A 15,472-nucleotide genomic window follows, 5' to 3' on the forward strand; every position below is an offset into this window, starting at 1 on the left:
GACTAATCCATCTCGCAACTAACCCTCGGCCCGGTTACAAAGTGTTTCTCAGAGACGAAAGAAGAAGAACCATTCGTTTCCGAGGCCGTTTCGAACTAAAATCCGTCGCCTACAATCCGAAATTGACCCGCAGATCGTCGTCTTCGCAAGGACTTCGGGACCCCGCCGATCTGTAGCGCCTATCGAATCGCAGTGTTAAACGTCCGCGGCGGTTCGTCGTCGGAAGTTAATCGAGTTTTTTCCGGACAGATTTCCAGGCGAGACTCTGTATAACCCGTCGCCCTCCCTCCCCCCCAACTGAAAATCAACAAGTGTGTTCCCGGGAGCTGCGAACCGCGCGGACCAATTTATGTGTGCGATCGGCGAGGACCCCTGAGGGGGTAGCTAGCTGGCATCAGTGAACGTTCGAACAGTGCGCGGATAAACCGAGAGACCGGGGACCCTGAAGAGGTTTAACGCAGCTTCCGAATGGGGAGCGAAGAAGGCGGCGATGGGATGGCAAGCGTGGACGCCGCCGCGTCCTGGCAGCAATACTACACTTGGTGCGGCCCTTACACTCATCCTCATCAACACCCCCATCCCCCGTCCCACGCTCATCCACACCCCCATCCCCATTTCCACCATCCGAGCCATCTGAACCAGTACCAGGCTGGCCAGTACCAGCAACAATCGCTCGCGGCGTCCACCGCCAACACTTCCGGTCACTATCCGACCTCGCAGCAGTACCATCTGCAGCTGCAACCCTCCCAGACACCGCCTTTGCACCAGCAACAGCAGTTCCATCCTGCTAGGGGACAGAACGCGCCGAGGAGGGCCGCTCCTTACGACCGACCAGGTACACTGACTTACCCATGGCTGCAGGTAGATGTTCCGATCGCGGCGATAATCGTCGACGATAATCGAACCAGTGCAAAGATCGAAAGCGTTTTCGGACGCCGATGCATTCGATTCCGCTTATTGAAGCCACTGATACTTTCACCGTGTTTTAGTAAATCGAATGTGCAATGTCAAGTTGCGCGACGCATCGATCGCCTTTTTTCTTACATCCCGCGGGAATACTTCGCGTACTTAATTAAATTAGGAGATCGTAATCGAGTGATCGACTGGCGTGAAAATTAGTGTTTAAATCCAAGCGAATAATAAACCTAATCTAATATCGATTAAAGTGGAAACAAATTTCTATTTGCTTTCTGCATTTCGGTTTTCTTCTGTTCGTCTCGATTAGATTTGTTCACAGTTAGAATACCTTAACAAATACGTAAAAAAGAAAAGAATATATAAACAATAAATAATCTTGAGCGTACACGGTTATATTTCGATTAGAAAGGTCCGTCCGTCCGAGCGTCGACAAATTTTGTTTAAAGAAAGGATGACCGGTCGGCGGTAACGCAGCGGCGTTAATTTAGGGTTGCGTGTAGCGTCGGGACGCGCGGCAATTTTCACGGGGTCTACGAATAAATTCGAAGTACAAACGGCAACGGAACCGGTCGAATAAGAGAGCAACAGATTCCCCCATGAATAATTCAGCGTCCGTTTTCCAGCGACGGGCACCGTCGACGCTTCCGCCGTTCGCCCACCCCTCGCTCCCCAGCCCCCGTGCCGACGACCGTCTTCCAGACAGGGTGGATTTGCCTCTCGGTCGATCGTCCTTTTCCTCGACATTTTTGTTTTGCCCGTGATATGTAAGCGGTCCTGTAGATTGTGTCGCGCACGGTTACGCAAACGTCTTTTCAGAGGAATCGCGCGCGTCTCCCCGGCTTCGTCCTCGTCGTTCCTCGTCGTCGCACCCGTCGCGACGACGCGACGCACAATGCGTCGGTTCCCCGCACCCACGCGACGATACAACGCCGGGGAAATTATCTTTTTATTGATGGATCTTCGAAATTTTGACGGCTCGCCAATAGATGATTGATACAATCCAAGCGAATTGCAGGAAATTTTTCCTAATTCGCGCTCGGTTTGCGCACAAAAGTGGACGATTTGGGTGGAATTGATGCGATTATTCGAGCCTTGCGAGCCTCCTTTTCCCAAATTGTCCATTTTTTTTACACAATTTGAGCACGAATTAGGGAGAATTTACAGTATTTGCGACAATAACAGAAGAATTCATACTTGCTTTCGTAAATTCTACAATTTTCAGCGACGAACGAACCGAATTGAATTTAAGGATAAAACGAACGAGTCGTTCGAACTCATTTTCATCCGATCTCTGCTTCTTACGATATAATTAAACAGTTTTCATTTTGCACGAAGATCCGCAGGCCAGCTGATGATGAAGTTCTGAACGTCGAAGATCATTTTTCTCATCCATTTTCATTAAAGTGTCGGAAATTGTCTGCTGCATTGTCATGCTGTTTGAATTTTTTCAACGATTTTTGCATAATTCCATAGCATTTTATATTAGGCAGGACAAGCGTTATTTTATCCTCTTAAACCACTATTTACCGAGCGAGCGGAGATTGCAGCCCGCGACGCTGCCATTACAAGGTAGCAGATCGTTGGAACGATCGTCATTTTCCTGCAACGATTGCGTCTGATCATAATGATTATCGTGTAGTTAGGCGCCTCTGACCGATCGAGACGATAGCCAGCCCTTTAATTTGCCGTCGAGAGCATCGCGACGATTATATATATTTATTTGTTTTTGCACGGATTCGAAAATCTCTGCTCGATTTTCAACTGTTAATCGTCGTCCTTGAAAAATCACTGTTAAAAACGCCGGTCCTTTCTCGATATCAGACATTTAACAAGCGATCGTTAATTATTGCCTACAAAAATCACGGCCAAAATACTCGTTCTTTTTAAGATACCAACAATTTTTCACGCTTGCCAACTATTTCGTAAGCAATTTTAATAATCTTGTTCAATTTTAACCATTGCTTTCTAAGTACCAAAACTGTACTGAGTGTACCAATTTTTCAGTAATCGACTGCGGTAATTTTTTTTCAACTTCCACCATTAATCGTCGACCATAAAAATGGCGATCAAAATATTCATTCTTTTTAAGATAAAAAAATTGTCTGAGTTTATCAATCTTTTTTTGATAATTCACTGTAATTCTAATTACTAGATTGCGGATTTTTATGCGGAATAAAAATGATCTGTATCAATTTTAAGAGACAAAGGTCGCATAGAAATGTTATTTCCTTCTTCAATAGGCGATTTTAACAAGTAAAACATCCTTAAATACATTCGATCTTCCCACAATTTCAAATTCGACTCGCTTATTTTCGTCATGAACGCATAAAAAATCCGCACTAGTCGCAATTTAACAAGAATTCAACGAGATCGCGCGGTCTTTTCGCGAAAGGTCCCGCGATAGAACAGCCGCGGATCGCATCGAGTACGAGGCTAATTTAATATTCGCCCGGCTCGATGGCGTTTAGGCTACCGATTACGTTAATCGGCGGATCTCTCGATCTCCATACCGCGGCCGGTCGGCCCGGCATTAAAAAGATCGGCCGTGTACGAAGAGGATTTACGTGGAAGGAACGCGATCCTCGGGGGTATAGCCGGTCGCCGGGACGTGTGCACACAACGTGGCCCTTATGGCTCGGGGACGATTCTTTTAATCAGGATATACAAGGCGCATATACCGTCCACGCGAAAGACGAACGACCACGAAAAAAAAGGAAAACCCCGGCTAAACCGTTCGACGTTATTAATTCCTCGAGAAGGATCGAGCCATTTGGTGATTGACGTCGCGTGACGATCGGCCAACCGAGCTTATGTAATTTCGCGTAGAATCCTCCAGGGTTGCGAGCAGAATAATAGCTGTCCGGAAGCCAAGGACAGGGTAGAACGCGATGGATCGTGCCGGTGAAAAATGTAGCAAACCGTTCGTTCCCCGCCGTCTCCCGTCTCTCCGTCGCTGCTTTCTAATCTGCTTTTTTGTTCCGCCGCAATTCGAACGGGAACGGAAATTGCGATCTTGGCCGGCGTCGATTAGAATGAAACGATTTATCCGGAACCGCGGCCTGCGGCGGTCCAGAAAACTTCGGAAACGAAGATCAGCTTTGATGATATTCGGTCCGGATCGTCGATTATTTCCTTAATCCGACCAATCGCCTCTTCGATTCGATCCATTTCTCTGATCTCCATGTATTTCATTTGTGAATATTTTAGTTGCGAGAGTTGATGTAATTTCTGAGAACTTAGGAGAATTGATATCATCTGTGAGAATTTGGTAGCATTGACGTAATTTATAGGAATTTACTTGATTTATAGAAATTGACGTAATTTATAGGAATTTACTTGATTTATAGAAATTGTCGTAATTTATAGGAATTTACTTGATTTATAGAAATTGACTTGATTTATAGGAATTGATTTAATTTACGAGAATTGATTTAATTTACAAGAATTGATCTCATGTATTAATTGATATGATTTATAAGAATTGATTTAGTATGTAAGAATTTATTTAATTTATTAGAATTCATTTAATTTACAAGAATTGATCTTATTTATAAGAATTGATATAATTTATAAGAATTGATTTAATATGAAAGAATTGATTTAATATGTAAGAATTGATTTAATATAAAAGAATTGATTTAATATGTAAGACTTGATTTAATTTACAAGAATTGATTTAATTTATAAGAATTGATTTAATATATAAAAATTAATTTAATATATAAGAATTGATTATATATTTAACTTATAGGAATTGATTTGATTCATAAGAATCTATTTTTCTCTCGTAACCAGACGTCAAGAAAGTTATTCCTTCGATAATTTTAATCGACTGGAAATATGATATTGACATTATTAAATTAATTTAACGTCCCCATCGTACGAAGTCGCGCGAGCTGAATTTCATCATAAATGCATAAAATCCGCGATCTAATTATTGCACACCGCTTTTTTACCACGCGTGCTACATACTTAATGCGTGTAGTAAACTCGTTATTAACATTCTTACGCAAATCATGCTTCGTTCATAGATACTACTATCATTCCTCCCTTTCTCGTGGAAGACAGAGAAGGAACTCCGTTTTGTCTCGATTTTCAATAATTTTCCACTAGTTCTCCCCATAAAAAAAATCTTCATTCTTTACTACGGTTCGATCATTCATTTTTTCCGCGTTTATTACAGACTCGAGCGATCAATTCATTTACCATGGTAATTAGTAAAATCAAATCAGTTTTCGCATTTTCATTCGTTCACATTTCCTAACGTTTCCTCGTTTCACGAAAAGCTTCGATCTTCTTAAAAACGTACAATTCTTCCTCCTCTTGGATTCGTTCCTCAGAATAAAATTGCAGGAAACACGAAATTTTGCTTCACGCTGTTTCCGACATTCTCGAAAATCAACGTTCCGCGACGAACGTTCCTCGCGGATTCGATGCTGCTCGAAATACGCCACTGTTGCAATAAACAGAAAAGAATTCTGCCCGGTACTCGAATTCGATTGCCGACGTTCTCAATCATTTCTCTTTCGCAACGAGATATTATTCACGAGCTCGTTACACGATGAACGCGAAATTCTGCTCCGTGCTTACATCCACCAGCGATTGCAATCGTTCTTTCTCGGCGATAGGAAATTCTCTTGGCCGCGGATAAGACTCCGTTTCGCGCGAGTACCGGAGCTTCTTTTACGGTTAGCAGAAAAATTTGACTAAAGCCAGAGCAGGAGGAGGAGGCGAAGCCCGCGAGAATTTCTCTTCTAAAATCGAAGGAGCTCGAATCCGAAGATTCGTCTGCCGGCAACGAACAGCCTCTCTCGGACAATCGACCGACGACGACCGTCCCGTTGTTACGAATACGCAGCGTGCGTGCCGTTATTTGTCTCCCATGGAAATGCTACGCGGGTAATCCCGAGACCGGAATAAACAGCGACGTCCATCATCCGTAGTGACGGTACATGAAAACCGTATCTAATCGTTCGTCGTTTCCACGGAACGTCGCCGGCCCGTCCGCCGACGGCGTCCGAGCGTTCCACAGTTTCTTCTTTTATTCAAATACGAGCATCGTCGACGCTCGCGAGACTCCGCTTCGTCGCGCGACGAAATCCGCGACGAGCGTTTCTCCTTAACAGTGCTGAATAATTCGGCGATATTTACGGGAACGCGGCCGTCTCGCTGCGGATTTGATTGCTATACGGACGCCGGAATTTCGAATACTGATCGCCGGTATTGCGTATTTTTATGCGCTTCCCGCGATGCAGTTCGGCCGAATCGGCGAAAACATCGCTTACTTCATTCTTCTCTTAGGAAATTATTTTTTTTATTTTCGGCAGTCCGATCGTACCGAATGAAATCGTTTAGTTTTATAAGTTTTCATAGTTTGTTCACGAAGGATAACGGTGTTCGAGCTTACTGTTAAGCACGTCCTAATAGAATGTTAATATCGGAAAATAGGTAAAAATGCCTAATACCATCAAAGAATGTTTGGACAATTACAAAGAAATAGCAAAAGTTGTGTCATGCTTAGAAGAAATCAGATTGTTTAGCGAAATTATGTAGTAACTTAAGAAGCCTAGATTAAGAAAAAATTGTAAAAATGTAATGCAAAAGTATTGCATATGTTACATTAGATGGAATCCTGCAAATGTTATCCCACAAGTGGTCGCTGATTGCTATTGAACAGATGCGACATTAAATAAATTAAATTAAAAAGAAAAAACAGTGTTATCTGCATTATACGATCAGATTTGGGCAAATTTGATTTGAGATGAAGATAAGACGTAACTATTTGAATACATTCTATTTCGAATCGTTATTTAGAAATAAAGCAATTTAGAATTATTATTATTATTTATTATTATTTAAAGCAATAGAATTATTATTATTTCAGAAAGCAATTAGAGCATTTTATCAAAAAACATTTATGTCTAGCTTCTCGTTAGAAACATAATAATCCTTGCAATAATTGCAACGAACAGATTTTACTTTCAGAAATCTTCGAATCAAACTCTTTCCTCGAAAAGTTCATCGTGAACACATTTCCGTGCAGGTTCATTTAATATCGTCGCGAGAAAAAATCGTTCGACATCTTCGAACTGTGAACACATTCGACCATGAACGTACATAATAATTATTATCATTACTGTTCGTTGAACAAATTAAAAAATAAAAGAAAATAAAAATACATAAAAACGTAGGGTAGAAAAACGTGCTAACAAACATTACCGAACGAATGAAATCGAATTTGTTCCCGCTCCGGATGTTTAAAAAACGATTTAGGAAAATTGAGGAGGGTCCACAGTTCGGCCGACGATTCCGTTACATTCCGAAAAGTTCGAGACGCGTACGAAAGGAAAGGCGGCTGATCGGAAGCGGCGAGTCTCGATTTCACGATCTAAATAGCATAAAGCGCTGTTAGAACAATCGCGGCCGAATCGTTCCGCTGAAACAATGCCCAGGAGCACGAAGGACGTTCGACGGAAGCGTCGCGGGAGCCTTGACTATGTCAGTGAAAAAAGACAAGAGGGAGAGAGAGAGAGAGAGAGAGAGAGAGAGAGAGAGAGAGAGAGAGAGAGAGAGAGAGAGAGGGAGAGAGAAAATGGAAAATTCCCCGGAGGCCGGAAGTCGAGCGAGTACGCAGGACACGCGAGTGCACGAGCGTTGCGCGATCGGTGCCCCGTTGAAATTTGCCGGCGAATTACGGCGGATCGTTGACATAAGTCCCGGGGATCCATTAGTTGCGGCGATATTAATCGGCGACAGGATCCGAGCGTAGATCGACCGGCGATTCCTCGAACGCGAAGAATGCGACGACGCCATGGCGTAATCGATCGAGGATCCTGCGACGCGGGAGCGTCGTTACCGTCAGCCCCAAGGACGCCGAAGGCGTTCCGTCTCGTTGCCGAGGATAATGCAGCGTTTCAGGATTCTAAACTCAGTGGTCAGTGTTGATTTCTAAGCGGACGATCGCAGGATACGGCCGCATGGTCGACGAATAATCGATTTCCTCCTACCCGTCTCTTTCTCTCTCTCTCTCTTCGCGGAGCCTGTGCCTCCGCCTCTCGCGCACGCTTACCCATTTTACCCGCCTCCGGGTGTTTAATATAAACACGTACCGCTGAGTCATCTAGGCGAACCGCACATTATTCAGAATTTATGCCAGCTTTGCGTTATAATATCGGGTCACCGGCGATCGCCGTTTTTGCCCAAAGTTTTCCCGCGGAACCGCGCGTATCGGCCGCCGCCTTTTTCCGCGCGACGCGACGCCGACGTTTTGCTTCCCGTCGATCCAGATCGCGATTTCAGAGACACGTGTTATCTCGATGGCTTCCGAAAGCTTCTCGCTGCCCGCAGAATGTTCCCGAATTTTTCAGAGATTTTAATTGTCGAGTTCGTCGCGCGCGATCTTGCGACACTCCGGGTTAAATTTCCGTCGCAAGATTTTTGATACTTCCCGGCGATCATCAGACTTTCGGACTTTCATCATAAGATTTCTGATTCTTTGAACTCCTCCTGATAATCTTTGATTCTTTGAATCCTTGCTGAAATTTTCTGATTCATTGAGTTGTTCCTGGAATTTTCTGAGTCTTTGAATTTCTCCTGGAAATTTCTAATTCGTTGAATTCCCCCTGAAAATCTCTGATTCTTTGAATTCCTTTTGAAAATCTCTGATTTATTGAATTGTTCCTGAAAATCTCTGATACTTTAACTTGCTTCTGAAAATCTCTGATGCTTTGAACTTCGCTAAAAACTTCTGATTCTTGAAATTCCTCCTGAAATTCTCTGATTCATTGAATTGCTCCTGAAATTCTCTGATTCATTGAATTGCTCCTGAAATTTTCTGATTCATTGAATTCCTCCTGAAAATCTCTGATTCTTTGAATTCCTTTTGAAAATCTCTGATTTATTGAATTGTTCCTGAAAATCTCTGATACTTTAACTTGCTTCTGAAAATCTCTGATGCTTTGAACTTCGCTAAAAACTTCTGATTCTTGAAATTCCTCCTGAAAATCTCTGATTTATTGAATTGCTCCTGAAATTCTCTGATTTATTGAATTGCTCCTGAAATTCTCTGATTCATTGAATTGCTCCTGAAATTTTCTGATTCATTGAATTCCTCCTGAAAATCTCTGATGCTCTGAACTCCTGAAAATTTCTGATTCTTTGAATTCCTCCTGAAATTCTCAGACTCGTTGAATTCCTCTTAAAAGTTTCCGATTCTCCGAACTCCTCGGAAATATTTCTGCTGCCAGAGAAAAGATTTTAAGATTCCAGCCGACGGTTGCTCTTCGATCAAACGTTCTCTACTCGATCGCTGGTCGGTCCTTCCCAAAGAATCCTACATTTCGTGCACCTCTGGCCAGTTCGAAGAATAACGAACGATTCAAGGAACGAGTCGCGGTGAGTCATCCAGCGAAATCCACCGGAAGATCAGCTCGGCCCACACGCGCCGGCATGGCTTGCATGTGCAAGCAGATGCACGCACCGATGCAGATTCAGGGGCCACTGTCTCGTCGGAGGTACCGTGCGCGCGTGATCCTTGATCCAGGATCATTGGATACGTATGAAACTTAACGCTTTCTATACTTAAAGCCTGTTAATAAGCTCCTCGATAGCCTCGCTATATCAAAACGCATCATAATCCTTTTCTTTCGGAATAAGTAATCCCGAAAGAAATTATTGGATTACGCTTCTCGGTGGTCCAAGCGACGAGTAAAATTGCCGTGACCGCTGAAGTAGTTTTTAAAAAATTCCACACGGAGTTTCAAGAGTTTCAAGTCCTAAGAGACCGCGGAATCTTTGAGCTCGAAAGCTTCGGAGATTCGCGAGCTCGAAAGATCGTAGAAATTCTGTGGCACTGTGGATTCAAGAACGTGGAACTCGAATTGCCCTTGTAATTGCTACGCTCGGCGGGTTGAAAGATCGCTTCGAAATTACAAGTTCGATGCCGAAAGATCGAGTAGCGCTGAAATTCCAGAACCTAAGAAGCCGGTAGCTCCGAGCCAAAGCACTTTTTCAGCGGGGATAACTCGAGGCTTTCCACGCACCAGGGTTGAAAGGTGGCGGAAAATACTGGCCACCATTAAGGATACACAATGTTCAATTACATTGAGCGTGTTCAATCGCGAGTAAATGATAGTACTGTCTCTAAACGTTGAAACGAGCGGCGGCGGCCACGCATCGGAACCCTGCTATAAAGAGGGAAAACACGCGATAATTCATATTCACGATTAACTCGAAACCTCGGCTAGTTAGCGTTCCGATGCACCGGTATAATTGCATCCTGACAGCGAATGGATTTACACTTCTGCTTGGGGATACCAGCTTCTGCCAATATCATTCCCTCTAATCAACCGATTAAACGCATTATTCATCCGTTCGCTTCTCGAATCGACGGTCCGACGGCCGGTTTCGCTTTGTTTATGCGTCCCGCACGGTAATTGTGACCGGCATTTTCGTTTTGCTCGTTTGAACAGGTATAATGGTCCTTGGAAACTGTTTTTTCTTTCCTTTTCTTTTTTACCTTAGAATTGCTGTCATCGGACGAGCACTTTTCTGCAGAATTCACAGATTCGGATCTTCGCGGCACAACTTAAGATATCGTCGGCAAGTTTCAAGGTTTAAATATTTTGGACAATTTTGGAGTAACTTTGGAGCTCTTTTTTAAATTTAGGGGAGAAGATCGAACTTCATCCGACTGCAAACGGCGGTCAAAAACTTTTGACGAAGTCAGCGCATTTCGTCGAACTTGATAATTCTCAATATGGCAAACGTGGCTTAGCATTGAAATGGATACAGAGGTTAGGTTGCGCTGAACGTAAAATCGAGAGAAAGTGTGTTAAAACTGCGATTTCGAGCTTCGATTTAAAAAAAGAATCATCATCCTACGATGATTTTTCGCGGAGTTATCGTCGGTCGAAGTTGGCCAATTTTTATTCGTAATTTTTCTATGCTATAATCTTTTTCGAGCAGTGTATATTTGAATTACACTCGTGATTAAAATAATGTATAGTTGAATGAATTGAAAGGTTTGAATCATGTAATTGAATTGTAAACGTAGTTGAATTAGTATGTAATTTGAAATACAATTTAATTGAACTATTCTATGCAATTGAAATACAATTTAATTGAACTATTCTATGTAATTGAAATACAATTTAATTGAACTACTTTATGTAATTGAAATATAATTTAATCGAACTACTATGCAATTGAAATACAATTTAATCGAACTACTATGCAATTGAAATACAATTTAATTGAACTACTCTATGTAATTGAAATACTATTTAATCGAACTACTGTGCAATTGAAATACAATTTAATCGAACTACTGTGTAATTGAAATACAATTTAATCGAACTATTATGCAATTGAAATACAATTTAATCGAACTACTGTGTAATTGAAATACAATTTAATCGAACTATTATGCAATTGAAATACAATTTAATCGAACTACTCTATGCAATTGAAATACAATTTAATCGAACTACTATGCAATTGAAATACAATTTAATCGAACTACTATATAATTGAAATACAACTTAATGAAACTACTACGTAATTGAAATACAACACAATTGAATTACTATATAATTGAAGTACAATCCAATTGAATTATTATGTAACTGCAATACAACACAATTGAATTACTATGCAACTGAGATACGATCTAATTAAATCGCGAGATCGGGTAACAATTTAATGAAATCAGCCCAACCCTGTTTCTTCGCCGCCGAAAAATCTGTCATCGCCTAACGTCTGCCAAAAATCTTCAGATATTCGAAGCCTCGATCATCGAACCCGAAGAACACCCGAGCACCCAGTTTCGAAAGCATGAAAGTCAGCAGGATGCCAGGTGAAAAGAAGGTGGCGATACGAAGGCGCAGGACCGCATAAAATTGCATCGCGGCTTGGTGCAACGAATCGGCATCGTCGGTGGTAAGGGCTTGGCGAAACAAAGCCTAATAAAGGTCCGCGAACAAGGTGGAACGAGGAAGACAGACCGTAGGAAGGAGCCACGGGTGAACAAAGAAGGCTCTTCTTCTCGAAGACAGTTCGAGCGACCGGACCGACCGCGCGGCTCTCTCGGTCCTAAGCGTGCCTGTACGAGCCTCCCACTTGCGCATTATGCGAGGAGATACCCTATCTGTTGGCAGAGGAACGTTTTCCCGTTCTTTTCTGCGGCGCATGCCTGATCCCTGACCCCGGGCTGCGATCTCAGCCCAAAGACCCTCCTCCCTACTTCGCGATGTCGGGCCCACGCGCCGTAACACGGCCCTGAGACTATCCTGCTCTTCTTTCTGGCTCTGGCCAGCTCGTTTACGCTTTTTCCTGCCCCCGATCGCTTCATTTAACCCTCTTTTAATCACCCAGAGCACCGGAATACAATACACTCTCCCTAATTGACACTCAGATTGCGCACAAAAATGGACAATTTCGGAAGATGGGATGCGATTATTCGAGCCTTGTGGCTCGTTTTTATAGTCGTTGATAATTGGTAACTATAAAAACGAGCCTCCTCTCCACAAATTATCCATTTTTGTGTACAATCTGAGCGTCAATTAGGGAGAATTTATTGTAACGTCTTCGAACACCTTTTAAAACGCGATAAATCAACGCTTTTTAAAAACCGGATTAAATTGCTCGAATTTTTGTTTTCAAATATGTTAAAGGGACTAGTTTACTATAGAATGACTAAACTATCTTATTTTTTTTTTAATTTTACTATTACCTGGAATGACGAAATAAAAATAAGAAACTCACGTTTTTTTTGTGAAAAATTTCAAGTAATTTAGCGCGGTTTCAAAAATATTATTTTCAAAAGGTATTCTCGAATACTTTTTGCTAGGATTAGTACGTGTACCATTGTATTTTTATCCAAGCTATTTGAAATTATGATTGGAGATCTTGTACGAATTTTCTGGTACCAGATAAATGCCGATGGATTTTCTACTTTTTCTTGTCAGATTTTCTTCGTTATGATGATCGCAGAAATATAAAAAAAATAGAGCGAAAGTCTGTGAACATTTTTCTTGGTACCTGTACATAATAATTCAACAGAAACTATTAAGAAATACAGGCGCAAACGATCAGATTTCAATATAGCGAAATTAACAAGAATTTTAAAGCAACGCAACGCTATTTCGAGCGGTTGTTAGACCGTAGATTTTACGAATTCGTAACAACAATGGATGGGCGAAATGCAAAACAGTGAGAAAACATTGAAAGAAACGTTAGAATAAGAATTTAAGAAATCGTTACACTATGTTCAGTTTGTTCAATTTATTACAAGAATTATCCGGACAGGAAATAAATTTTTGTTTCAATTGAATTCTGTTGCAATCGATGCAGATCATTCTTATTTTTCACAAAGGTGCACAGTCCGACGATTGTAACGATATAATCGAAAATTCGATAGAAATAAAAAGGGACACGGATGGACCAAAAATTTATTTCCTGCGGCGACCATTTTAATAAATCGCGGATAATAGAACAATGTACTTGAAGCGTTCCGAAGTTTCCACAAAGCAATTGTTACGATTGAATCAACCTGTACAATTGTGTACAGAAGAATGGACTGAGAAGTTCATGAAGTCACAGTGGTCATGAGTTTTGAAAAGGCCACCGATAGCGTACACAATATTCGACAATTGTGATAACAATAATAATCGCAAATAAACCACGAGGTCTAAGTAATAGTCCGAGGACCAAATAATAATAGTCGACCGAAAGTCGTCAGCCAGCAACGATAGAAATCAGTCAACGTGGAGAAGAAAAGGAATCAATGAAAAGACACACTTCTATCTCTGTCTCCTCTTTGATCTCTCATCTTGTCTAGCTCTCGATGCCTCTAAACGTAGTGTTTATAATTTTCATTCGCGATTCTCTCATTTACGCCTATATCTATTTTATCTCTGTCTCTTTCTCTCTTTCTATCTCTGTCTCATTTTCATTACATGACGTTGACTGCAATATTGTACTTGTGTCGTTTTCAGGTGACCCCATGATAACATCCTCTCTGAAGGGTAAGTGACAAAGCGACAGCTCATTCTGTCTCCTCTTTTTTTCTTTTTTTTTTTAAAAAAAAGAAAAACTTGTTTTTTGGTTTCATCGTTTACTCTTATTATTTGATTCTGCACCCACCACTGTCTCCCATGCCACTGTGTCACTCCTCCCGTCGAAACGACAGATCCATGGATCACCGCATGGATCATCGTTTAATCGGACTTTCCCCGTGCACCTTCCGGAACGAGGACAATAGTGGGACGTGTCTCTCATTTGCATGAGTTTTTTTCCTCCCCCCCTTTCACCTCGGTCTTCCACTGTTCACGCTTTACATTCTTTCGTACATACACACGCATACACACATACAAACACGCGCGGACACACTACAGTTAGAGGAGAACGGAGGAAATTCAATTCGAAAGTCGAGAAAAACTTTTGGCTCTTCGACGAGCAAAACTCTTTCGCCGTTTTTCTTGTCTTCCGAGCGAACGCGGAACAGATAACACGAATATTGCGCGAGTAATTAAACTTACGAGCTCCTTTTTGTCTTTTTTTCCGAGGACACACTTTAACGTTGCCCGGATTTCCCAAGACGGCGTCGATTATTCGAGAGCCGAGCTTTTCGATCGCTGCAACCTTTTTTCGTTTTCGATTATTTCGTCCAGCGTGTTTCAGTCCAATATTTTAACCCTTTGCACTCGAGCAACGAGTCTGAGGCACCATTCAAATTGTTGTATCGCGTTCTAAGATCATTTTTCTATTATCGAAGCTCAGATTTCAAGTATCATTGAAAGTATAATTGTCGTACGAATCACAATTAGTGCACATAAAATGCACTTCGTCGTACAAAATGGAAATACTGTAAGCCAGAAAGATTATTTCAGATTTACAGTTGAAACGGCTTCGAGTGCAAAGGGTTAATTGATCAGAAAATTACTTCGTGACGAAAGAGTCTTGCTTCGTATCAAACGATAAACGAATCCCAGGAAGCACTTGGTGTATTCTTGTTCAGTGATCTCCGCCGACTCTCGATCTTCTCCGCACGTTCTCCAAGATCTGTAGACGAAGATTGAGAAGTTTTTGGAAGCGAAGATTATCGGACAATGGAAACATCTCGTTCGAGCGAGTCTCCAGCTAGAAATTGAATTTCCCGCCGGAGAAAGGACTGGGCAGGAGCGTAGATAGAAGCTTGTGCACCCATTTAGAGAAGATTAGAGGATCGAAGGAACGCGCGCGCGCGCGCGATCGTAGTGCAAGTAGCGTATCACAGATCACACGATCACACGATTGTTATCGGAGCACGACTACCTCGTAGCGTTCAGTTTGATAGCGAGCATAGAATATGTCACATACAGTGTTCCACAAAAGTGTTCGTACACCTTCTAAAGTGTAATAACTTTTTTGAAACTCATCTAAACGATTTGACAAATTTTTTAGGCGATACAAGGACTAATCTACTGGACGATGACTAAAATACCTTTTTTTTTAATTTTGCTATTACAGTAATGTCTCTCTAATTGACGCTCAGATTGTCTACGATAATGGACAA

At 41.9% G+C, this 15,472-nt stretch overlaps 1 protein-coding gene across 4 annotated transcripts in view; it reads left to right on the forward strand.

Annotated features, from left to right (window-relative positions):
* The first annotated feature begins 288 nt into the window (after positions 1-288).
* LOC117226312 (PAR-domain protein 1) overlaps positions 289-15,472 on the forward strand; it is a 137,571-nt gene continuing 122,387 nt past the window's right edge. Inside the window, exon 1 of one of the 4 annotated variants that reach the window (XM_033480524.2) lies at positions 289-835. In XM_033480524.2, coding sequence (XP_033336415.1) covers positions 469-835 — 367 coding nt within the window. In that variant the 5' untranslated portion in view covers positions 289-468. The remainder of the gene's footprint in view (positions 836-15,472) is intronic. The other 3 variants (XM_033480526.2, XM_033480525.2, XM_033480527.2) reach the window with 3 other exon arrangements.

Source organism: Megalopta genalis, chromosome 11 (genome assembly GCF_051020955.1).
Source record: "Megalopta genalis isolate 19385.01 chromosome 11, iyMegGena1_principal, whole genome shotgun sequence".
Lineage (NCBI taxonomy): Eukaryota > Metazoa > Arthropoda > Insecta > Hymenoptera > Halictidae > Megalopta > Megalopta genalis.